The sequence below is a fragment of the Microcebus murinus genome, chromosome 2 (assembly GCF_040939455.1).
Source record: "Microcebus murinus isolate Inina chromosome 2, M.murinus_Inina_mat1.0, whole genome shotgun sequence".
Lineage (NCBI taxonomy): Eukaryota > Metazoa > Chordata > Mammalia > Primates > Cheirogaleidae > Microcebus > Microcebus murinus.
Window position 1 is genome coordinate 92,129,757 of NC_134105.1, and position 11,477 is coordinate 92,141,233.

The following is an 11,477-nucleotide window of genomic DNA, read 5'->3' on the forward strand; positions in this document are numbered from 1 at the left end:
ATGTAATTCTACAGAGGAAGATACAAACATTCATCTGAGAAACAAATTGCTGGCAGTCTTTAAAAATGTCATTATTAATACAGGACACTATCAATAAATCCTCATATGATAATATGTGCTAATATTTTCAATTATCAAATAGCATCATTTATTAGACCTCACAATTTCACTAATGCAAAAAAATTAGGTTTCCACATTATAAAACTTAAATTCATAATACCATTTTTATATTGAATTATAGCTTAAAACTGAAAAAAAAAGTATTATCTTCATTTCCAAAAATCACGGTAGATGAGCAACAGCAAAATAATTATAATTGCTTACATCTTATTAATCACACTTTTTAAAAGGGCTAAAGTTATTTTCTGAAAATAAATTATTTTCAGTGTCCTTGAGAGTTCTTCCAGTTCTACATAAAACCTGACTCCAAAGGAAAAACAAAAAACTGCTCATTTGAAGGCCAAATTCTTGTGAATTGTTGTATAAATATAATACTGCCTCACTTTACCCCATCCCTCTATATTATGGTGTTTAAGAGTGGTTGGCTAGGTTTGTGGCCAGGCACAGTGGCTCACCCCTGTAATCCCAGCACTCTGGGAGGCCAAGAAGGGAAGATCACTTGAGCCCGAGAGTTCCAGACCAGCTAAGCAACATAGTAAGACCCCCATCTCTACAAAAAATAGAAAAATTATCCAGGCATGATGACCCCCACATGTAGTCCGAGCTACTTGGAGGCTGAGGCAGGAGGATCACTTGAGCCTAGGAGTTTGAGGCTGCAGTGTGCTATGATGATGCCACTGTACTCCAGCCCTGACAAAAGAGCAAGACCTTGTCTCCAAAAAAAAGTTTGAATCCCTGTTCTACTGCTTCCTAGAAGTACAACCTTTTTTTCCCTACGACACTGTTTTTTTAAAGCAATTTTAAGGTCATAGCAAAATTGAAAGAAGATACAGAGCTTTCCCATATACCCTTGTCACTACATATGCATAGCCTCCCCCATTGTCAACATCCCCCCACCAGAGTGGTATGTTTGTTACAACTGATGAATCTATACTGACACATAGTCACCCAGAGTTCATAGTTTATATTAGGGTTCATTCTTGGTGTTGGGTTTGGACAAATGTATACTGACATGTATCTACCATTATAGTGCCATACAGAGTAGTTTCATTGCCCTAAAAATCCTCTGTGCTCTGCCTATTCATCCCTCTCTCTCCCCTAACCCAGGGCAACCACTGATCTTTTTACTGTCTCCATAGTTTTACCTTTTCAAGAGTGTAACATAATTGGGATCATACAGTATATAGCCTTTCAGAGTAGCTTCTTTCACTTAGTAATATGTATTTAAGGTTCCTCCATGTCTTTTCATGGCTTGATAGCTCATTTCTTTTCAAATATTTTTTACCTGAATAATATTCCATTGTCTGGATGTATCACAGTTTGTTTATCCATTCACCTACTGATGGATATCTTGGTTGCATCCAAGTTTTGGCATATGAATACAGCTGTTATAAACATCCACGGTTTTTGAGTGTACGTTAAGTACCAAGGAGTACGACTGCTGGATCATATGGTAACAGTATGTTTAGTTTTGTAAAAAACTGCCAAACTGTCTTCCAAAGTAGCTGTACCATTTTGCATTCTTACCAGTAATGAATGAGGCACCATAACCTCTTGTAAGTTAATTTCTTTGTGCCTTGTTTCTCATTGGTAAAATGGAGGGAAAACAGTATCTCCTCATAAAATTAGTGTGCAAATTAAATGAAAAATGCATGTAAAGTACTTAGAATAGTCCTAGAACAAATACTTAATACATGTTAACTACTATTATTACCCCAAAACAGTTTAATTCTACACACAACAGAGTGCTCTATTTAAGACAAGAACAGGTGCTTTACAGTTAGACCTAGGCTAATGCCCCAGCTCTACTGCTTAGTAAGGTCTCTAAGTTAAGTTCATAAATTTCTTTAAATATCAATTTTCTCATCTTAAAATGCTATTATCATTAGTGTCTCTCTCACAGAGTTATAGTAAGGATTAAATGAGACAATCAATATAAGACCCTTATAACAGTATCTGACACATAAGTCCTTATCATCTTGATTATCATAATCATAATAATATTAGTAGTATTTGATAACATTCCTTGAAATAACTGGCAACAACTCTGGAATATCAAAACCAGAGCTAGAGATTACTGGCCTACAGTACAATGGAGTGTATCCAAAGAGAGACACATAAAAAGGAAAAAAATAATCTCTGAAAGAAGAAAACTATTATTTACCAAGTGTCTAATAGGAACCATATATGTTATCTCATTTTAATCCTAAAACCAGAAAAGGAAACAGAGCCTGAAACAAAGATATGTAATTTATATTAAGTGGTAAAGCTATTAGGCAACAGCCAAGATTCAAACTCTCACCTAACTCCAAAATTCAAACTCTTCCAATATACTAACTATATATACTCTCTTCCTTTCTGCCTTCTCTATCAGACCCCTCCCTGCAACATTTCCATTAGATCATCAACTAAGATTATCTAGTTATAATCAATGGACTTGAGGTGGCTTGGAAGAACTTACAATAAACAGAGTATTACTTCATTCAACACATTTTTTCCATGGTGCTCATTATAAAATTCTTCAAGATCCGAAAGATGGCATTATTTATGTTATGCAAAAAGTTTTCATGCCCTTTAAAAGGTGTTTTTGCCTCTCTCTGAGTGGGTAAGGAAAAATATTAGTCCCTGAAGTTGTTGCTCTGATAAGTAAGATTATGTTTATTTTCAATTCTCTTTATAATCCAAATAATTTCCCGTTCCTATCACCAAAAACATGTGCTTCTGGATTTAAAATTCCTGCCAAGCTGGATGCTCACGCCTGTAATCCTAGCACTTTGGGAAGCCAAGGTGGTAGAATTGCTTGGGATCAGGAGTTTGAGACTAGCCTTAGGAAAAGCAAGACACGGTCTCTACGAAAAAAAAAAATAGAAAAATAAGCCAGGTGTGGCAGCAGGCGCCTATAGTTCCAGCTTACTCGGAAGGCTGCAGCAGGAGGATCCCTTGAACCCAAGAGCTTGAGGTTGCAGTGAGATATGATGACACCACTGACCTCTAGCAAAGGAAACACAGTGAGACCCTGTCTGAAAAAAAAAACAATTCCTGCCCAAAGCTTTTTGACAGCACAGAAAATATCCATTAACTGTCTGGCATAGGAACACTTTCCCTGTGGTAACAGTTAGGCAGGTGGTCAAAAGTGAAACAATATGAGAAAAGAAGGATGACTCACTAGGGCATACATAAGAGCAACGCTGTCATTTAATGACACTGCAGAAAAGAGCTATAGGGGTTGTCCTCCCTTTCTTTCGTTTTTAAAAATATAATAAAATATTATCAAAATCATAAATTTACTAACCAAGAATAATTTTGGTAGTTTGAAAAAGAATTTTGTCCTATTTTTTTTTTTTTTTTTTTTTTGAGAGAGAGTTTGCCCTGCCTTTGTTGCCCAGGCTAGAGTGAGTGCCGTGGTGTTAGCCTAGCTCACAGCAATCTCAATCTCCTGGACTCAAGCAATCCTCCTGCCTCAGCCTCCCGAGTAGCTGGGACTACAGGCATGTGCCACCATGCCCGGCTAATTTTTTGTATATATATTTTTAGTTGGTCAATTAATTTCTTTATATTTTTGGTAGAGACAGGGTCTCGCTCAGGATGGTTTTCAACTCCTGACCTCGAGCAATCTGCCCGCCTAGGCCTTCCTAGAGTGCTAGGATTACAGGCGTGAGCCACCGTGCCCAGCCTGTCCTATGTTTTTATGAGCAGTAAGAGAGAGAGAAAAAAGTTAAGATTTCAAAAGACACGTTAGGCTCATGCCTGTTATTTACATGAAATAACTTAAATATCTCTTTATTAACTTATAATTCTCAATAGGCATAGTAGAAAGAGAAAAGCCAATTGGTCCTAAGTCAAAAAGACTAAGGTCTATATTCAATTCTATCAATAACTAAAAAATTTTAAGCATTTCACTTCACCTCTTTTAAAATCACTTTACTTTCTGTTTTACAGATGAAGCAAGTTTACCACTCTAGCATTTACAGATTAAATTTTTTTCAACTATTTATGAGCAACTCAAAATGTCTGGAATTATAATAATTTGTAATTAGCCTACACATGAATTTGGATTGAGTGCTGTTGGGCTGGTGTGCTGAACATGTCTCAACTGAATTCAGGGGTCAGCAAACTTTTTCCGTACAGAGATTGAAAGTAGAGGCTTTGCTCTCTGTCTCAACTACTCTATTCTGCTACTATGATGCAAAAACTGCCATGGACAATATGTATGAATGAATAATAAAACCTTATTTCTGGACACTACATTTAAATTTTGTATGGCTTCCCCATGTTACAGGGTTTTTTCCAACTATATAAAATGTAAAAACCATTCTTTCCTGATAGATTATACCAATTTTTGACAAAGGTACAAAAGTGATTCAATGGAAGAAGAATAATGTTTTCAACAAAAGATGCTGAAGCAATTGGATATCCTTAGGCAAAACAAAAACCAAAAAAAACCCCAACCTATATAAAATTAACTCAAATGGATCACAGATGTAAGAATTAAAATTATAGAACTTTTAGAAAGAAAACACAGGAGAAAATCTTTGGGACCTAGGGCTTGGGACCTTAGACATGACACTAAAAACATGACCCATCAAAAAAAAAGAATTCAGTAAACTGGACTTCAACAAAATTTTAAACTTTTGCTGTGTGAAAGATCTAAGACAATGGGAAGACAAGCAACAGACTGGGAGAAAACATTTGCAAACTATATAGTTGACAAAGAACTTGTACCTATAATCTACAAAAAATTCTCAAAACTCAATAATAAAAAAACCAAACAATTCAATTACAAAATGGGCAAGAGACATAAACAGACTTTAGACATTTAACTGACAAAGATATACAGATGGCAAATGATAACATGAAAAGCTGTTTAATATCACTGGCCATTAGGGAAATGTAAATTAAGACCATGATGGGATATCACCACACATCTATTAAAATATCTAAAACAAAAAGAGTGACAATACCAGATACTGGCAAGAATATGGGGAAACTGGATCTCTTATATGTCACTGGTAGTAATATAAAATGGTACAGACACTGCAGAAAATAATTTGGCAATATCTTAAATAAATTAATTTTAAAAACCCTGCACATTTAGTCATCCCTTTGTATCCATGAGGGACTGGTTCCAGGACCTCCCAGGAATACCAAAATCCAAGGATGATCAAGCCCCTGCATATAATCTATATACATCCTCCCCTATACTTTAAATCATCTCTAGAGTACTTATACTATTTTTAGTTGTTATACTATATCGCTTAGGGCAGCGGACCCCAATTCTTTTTGGGACCAGTTACATGGAAGACAATTTTTCCACAGACAGGGGCCAGGATGATTCAAGCACATTACATTTATTGTGCACTTTATCTCTATTATTATTACATTGTAATATATAATGAAAAAATCATACAACCCACCATAATGCAGAATCAGTGGGAGCCCTGAGCTTATTTTCCTGCAACTAGACGGTCCCATCTGGGGGTGATGTGAGACAGTGACTAATCTGACAGCAGACAGAGCTCAGACAGTGGTGCGAGCAATGGGGAGCAGCTATAAAATACAGATGAAGCTTTGCTTGCTCGCTGCCACTCACCTCCTATTGTGAAGACCATTCCTATCAGGCCACAGACCAGTACTGGTCCAGGCTGGTCCCAGGTTGGGGACCACAGGCTTAGGAAAAAGTGACAAGAAAAAAGTCTGTACATGTGCAGTATAGACATAATATTTTTCCAAATATGTTTGATCTGAGATTGATGGAATCCATGGATGTGGAACCCACAGACAAAGAGGGCTGACTATTTACTATCTGACCCAGCAGTTGCATTCTCCAGAAAAATGAAAAGTTATATACACACAAAAACCTGACATGAATGTTTGTAGAAGGTTTATCTGTAATAGCCAAAACTAGAAACAACACAAATGTCCTTCAATAGGTGAAAGGTTCAATAGGTGAACCACAGTATATCCATACCATGGAACGCTATTCAGCAATGAAAAGGAGTAAGCTGCTGATACATCCCTCAGGGACATCATACTGAGCAAAAAAAGCCAATCTCAAAAGATTACATGCTGTATGATTCCATTTATGTAATACTCCCAAAATGACAAAATTATAAAGATGAAGACCAGATCAGTGGCTGCCAGGAGTTAGGAAGGGTATAGACACAGAAGGAGTGCCTAAGGCTATAAATGGATAGCACAAGGAAGAGCTTTGTGGTGATGGAATAGTTCTATATGTCAATTGTAGTGGTTACACTAATCTACATGTGATAAAATGGCACATAACTACATACACACTGTATCAATGTCAATTTCCTGGTGTTGGTATCATATAATTGTTATGCAAGATGTAACCACTGGGGGAAACTGGTGAAGGGTAAAGACTGCTCTGTACTTTTTTTGCAATTTCCTGTGAATCTATAATTATCTCAGAAAGTTAAAATAGTTCCTGAAAGTCTGAGGATAAGCAAAGGGAAGACATAGCTCTGTAAATCAAAAGAGACTACCCACTCTCCTTATTAATTAGTTGTTTCAAGGAGCAAATACAATAAAATAATAAAAGACAGTTTTGACTAAGTGCCTATAATGAGCCAGGAACTGTTTTTAAGTGCCTTCCACACATTGCCCCATTTAATCCACATAACTACTTTATAAATGAAATACCATAACCCCATTTTACAGACAGGAAAACTGAGGTTGTGAGACGTTAAAGCAATTTGCTCACAGTCACACAGTAAGTGGTAAGTGGATTTAAACTCAGATTAATATGAGAGGCATCCCTCCTACATACCACTATCAAGTATAAAGATGTTCAGAGAACAAAAAGTCTCAGTTAAATTGTGCAAAAGCCTGGATTAAACAAATTCAAACCTGTTTATTTTCTGTAGGGTTTTCAGAACTTTTTAAATATCAGTGCATGTCAACCATCTTTCTCCCAAATGTATTTTTTACTAGGGAGCCCTTTTCCACTAAAGTATAGTTTGGGCATATAATCTAAGAATTTTTCAGCCAAAAGTTAAAATGTGTGAACAGCCCGATCTTAAATCACTTCTCTTCTTCACATATTGGCAAACTACAGATGTTTAAAGCTATGCTGTTCATTCAATGTGGTCACCCCTAGCCCTATGTGACTGATTATAAATTAATTAGAATCAAATAAAATAAAAAATTCAGTTCTTCAGTCACACTAACCACTGTTCAGGTCTGTTCAAGAGCCATATATGGCTACCATATTGGACAGCACTGATATAGAACATTTCCATCATCTGAGAAAGTTCTCTCAGCCAGCACTGGTTTAGAGGTTTTGTTTTGTTTTTTCTTAAAGAACATGGGACCTGTGTAAGCTTCAGAGAAGCACACTGTGATTTATTACACATGCCATTACCACTATCCCCCTATAAAAGGGGGCTGGGTCAGAGATCCTTGATGACCTAAAATCATCTACTGCCCTGATAATGTCAAAGCACAGGAAAAATGTAAACAAAGGAGTGGAAAAAAATGAATAGCAAGAAGAGAAAGCAACAACATGCACCTTGGAGATTCAGGAGTCTGGGTTACACTCCCTACTATGCCAATGATTCATTTAAAAAAAAACAAATTTTTAAATTTTGTACTTCATACTAATTAACTATGACTTGATAAGTCTCTTCACTACTTGGGCCTTTGTTTCCTCGTCTACAATACAAATTTAAAGCGGATGATCACAAAGATGACCTCTCATTCTGTACAGTTGAAACACACACACAAAAGAAATGAGAAGGTAGGGAATAAAGGTAAAAATAAAAGAGAGCAAGATCATTGCATATTAGTGATGGAAACTGGCACTTCTGTCAGCTTGCCACAAGCTCTATTCCTAAGAATAAGATTTGAATACCACCAAAAGAAGAAAAATTTAATTCTATTCAATAAATACTAAGCAATTATTTGCAACTAACTATGCTATTTGGCAATAACACCACAAAATTCACCTTGTCAGGAACAGGTTAAAAAAAAAAGGAAATAGCACCACAAAAAAGTGATTAGCCCTAAGTTAAGGCCAAATATGTGGAAAGAATGCAAGACCCACAAAACTTTAGGTTGAAAGACTGGTTCATTAGCATGTAATAACTGGCCCAATACTAAAGAACCTAAAAGTATCTTAAAATCTTCTTGAGAAGAAACAACTAACAAATTATATAAAGTAATATACAAAGTACAAACATATGGCATAATCAAAAGCATACCCCTTTCTTCCACAAATAATATAAATAAATGTTACAGGTACTTGGAAATGGGAAAACACCAATTTTGGCCAACTTAATATCTTTAGAACCCACACAATCAGTCCTGTATTTTCTAAGCTGAATATTCTTGAGGGTTATTGGAATTATATAGATTCACAAATAGTGCCAGACAGAATAAAATGCAACTGGAATTCTTGCCTTTACTATCTATTGTACACTTCCCACTTTTCAGAGGCACTGTTGGTCCTATTTCCTAGGATCAAAAGAAACAGAAAATCTTCCCCATTCCTATTCTAAGAATTAAAATAGCTAATATAAAAATATAGGAATAATTTTTACTCTACACGAAAAAGAACCAAGATAAACTGCGTTTGATATTTTACATTACAGAAGCTAAGTCAACTGGTGAGTCGTGTAACCTCTGTAAGAATTCCCTCATTAAATTCCTGAACCATACCCATGAATATTCTGGAAGAGAAGGGAGCAAAAATACTAAAGCTTCCCAGCACGGAAAAGAGGGAGAAGGAATTTTAGACAAACCTTTACTTCAAAAAGGAGTTTTTAATACCCCACCTACTAATCTAACGCCCAGAACAGCACGGCGCGGAAAGCCTGCCGAATTTGAAAACAAACCTAGAAAAGCTCCCGGGGACTGGTAAGGGGGTTAGTAACTGACAGCTCGGTCTCGGAGCGAGAAACCTCAAGTAGGTCAGTGTCAACGGTCTGAAATCCAGAGTCCACCCCAGTGGGCTTTGGAGAGTAAAGCGGCAGGAGGTAAGCAAGGGTTTGGCGTCTTTCAGTCCTAAAGGTGCGGAATGTCGGAACTGAGAAAGACCTAGAGCCCAAGCCGGGCAGTTGGCCTGCTCTCACCTCTCTTGGGGGCTTTGATCAGAGGCACCCCTCCAGCCCTCTCGCCGTTTTCCTGCTTGTCCTTGTGCTTGAGATCGCCCGGAACGCAGGAGCTGGGGTCACCATCGGAGCCGCGGTGATGATGGTGCTTGTGCCGCTCCTTGTGGCCCTTATGCTTGGGCCCAGCCGCGCTCACCGTCAGGGGCGAGAAGGTGAAGAGGGCCGAGGTGCCTGGGGCCGGGAGTGGGGCAGCGACAGCGGGCCCGGCGGGTGCCAGCGAAGGTGGCGGAGGAGGCGGCAGGAGAAGAGGCTCAACAGGGCCTGAGACGGTTGGGGCAGCTGCATTCGTTGGCTGCAGCGGCCCGGGATGTTGGCGGCTGCGACGCCGCCGGTGAGGGGGAGCAAGAGGGGGATCCTGGCTCGGCCGCCCCCGCTTCTCCTGAGACCCCCCACTGCTAGCTCGGCGCTGCCGCTTCACTCCCCGCGGCGAGACCCCAGCATGGGGTTTCTCTTTCCCTTCTTTGTCCGGCTCCTCCTGCGCCGCCACCGCCCGTACTACGCGCACCGCTCCGACCTGCGCAGCCATTTCACCCACAAACACACATTTAAATGGCCCGACCGCCCCCCCGTCCGCGCACCGCGCAAGCGCCACCCGCGCACGGCCCGCTGGGCATTGGAGTCTCTCCTGCGCCCTGCACTTGTCGGCCGTTCTTCGTCCTGAGCCCAACATGCCGGAAGCGGCGGTTCCCAGCGCTTCTCCTCAGGCCTCTCCAACCGAGCTTCTATTGTAAAGCACCCGGCCGCGCAAAGCCTCGTGGGAGCGGTAGTTCCGCCGCGTCCGCGGCTCTGTGAGTGGAGGAGCGGAAAGGGAGCGTGCGCCGAGTCACGCTTCGGGCTGCGACGCAACCGCCCCTGGGCGGTGACTGGCAGCCAACTGCTTTAACGGCCGAAACAATGTTTATGGCTTTCAGAGTGTGGCGGCGCGTTCCCATTATCATGTTCCTGCGCCCATTCGTCATTTTACACGGAGTAGGTGGTCTCCATAGTGACTTTTTAAATTTCATATTTCTCTCATAACCTTTATGAGGTAAAAGAATCTCCAGCCTTTCACCTTTGACAAGCGATGAAATGAAGGACAAAAAGGAGTTATTATGTAAAATGAGGGCAATTTTGCTGTAAAATATAATAGGGCCGCAATTCAGAAAATTTTTGAAGCATTTTGATGGGCATTGCTATGGTTACAACTACAGGCGTAACAAGTCAGATGCAAGAACAGCCTGGGAGCCTAGTGAGCACGGCCTCACCTCGCCATCAAGCCACATCCCTTCTAATGCCTGGAAAGGTAGAGTCTAGCGTTTATTTTGAATATATTCCTACATGGACAACCATGTTTAGGATTTTTTAATAAGATTTTTTTCAAATCATACGTGTAAGATTTTCTAAGTTTGAAAAGCGTGTTTACTAGAGAACACTTCAAAAATCGTCACTGTTCACTAAAGGATGCTTGCTCCTCAGAAGTTCATTTAGAATTTTATCCTCACTTCTCACTTTAGCTTTTTCCTAGGATTTTTTTATCATCATCATAATTTTTTTTTAGAGATGGGGTCTCACTGTGTTGCCCAAGCTGACCTGGTGAGTAGCTGAGGCCATATATAGGTGTGCGCCGTGCACGGGACCTTACCTCTGATTCGTTTACTATGTTTGGTCCTTCATAAAGATATTTGGAAATAATTGATTCAGTGATATACTCAGCAGATAAAATTACTGTGATTTTCATACAGAAGACCAGGGTAAGAAAAGAATTTAAAAAATTTTTTTAAATAGAAAAAAATTACAGTGATTTGATACCACTAGTTCCTGGAGAAGTATTACCAAAACTAACATTACTGCAGTAAAGTTAATTTAAAAACAAAGTTTATTGATCATCTATTGGGTACACTGTACTGCAAGAGACAGGTTAAGAATATTTCATTCTATTTGTCCTATCATTAGGCTTCCGAATGAAAGATATTGCAGAGCAAATTATGTTTAAGTAATATTACATGTGTCTAAAAGTTAGAAATAAAGTACTGGTTTTTTTTAATAAAAAAATGTTAAATCATTACAGAAAGTTGGCTGAATTCTTTGTAATAATAATTACCCACTAACTTATTTGCTACATAAAATTAGATTTGAAATAGATTTTTTTAAAAGGCAGATCCATAATCACATAAAACTTTATTTTAAACTAGAATTATCTCTGATTGGTTGGATATAAATTTTTAAATGAAGGAAATGCTACTAAAAGAT

The 11,477-nt window shown here is 38.8% G+C and overlaps 1 protein-coding gene and 1 long non-coding RNA gene across 5 annotated transcripts in view; one reads left to right on the top strand and one right to left on the bottom strand.

Moving 5' to 3' along the window:
• Positions 1–9,918, bottom strand: part of RSBN1 (round spermatid basic protein 1) — a 47,988-nt gene extending 38,070 nt beyond the window's left edge. Inside the window, exon 1 of the mRNA XM_012778434.3 lies at positions 9,210–9,918. Within this exon, the coding sequence (XP_012633888.1) occupies positions 9,210–9,918 (709 nt within the window). The remainder of the gene's footprint in view (positions 1–9,209) is intronic.
• A 19-nt stretch (positions 9,919–9,937) lies between these two features.
• The window catches only part of LOC105878734 (uncharacterized), an 84,670-nt gene continuing 83,130 nt past the window's right edge, over positions 9,938–11,477 (top strand). For all 4 annotated transcript variants that reach the window (XR_012918134.1, XR_012918137.1, XR_012918135.1 and 1 more), the window contains exon 1: positions 9,938–10,530. This is a non-coding gene — a long non-coding RNA (uncharacterized LOC105878734). The remainder of the gene's footprint in view (positions 10,531–11,477) is intronic.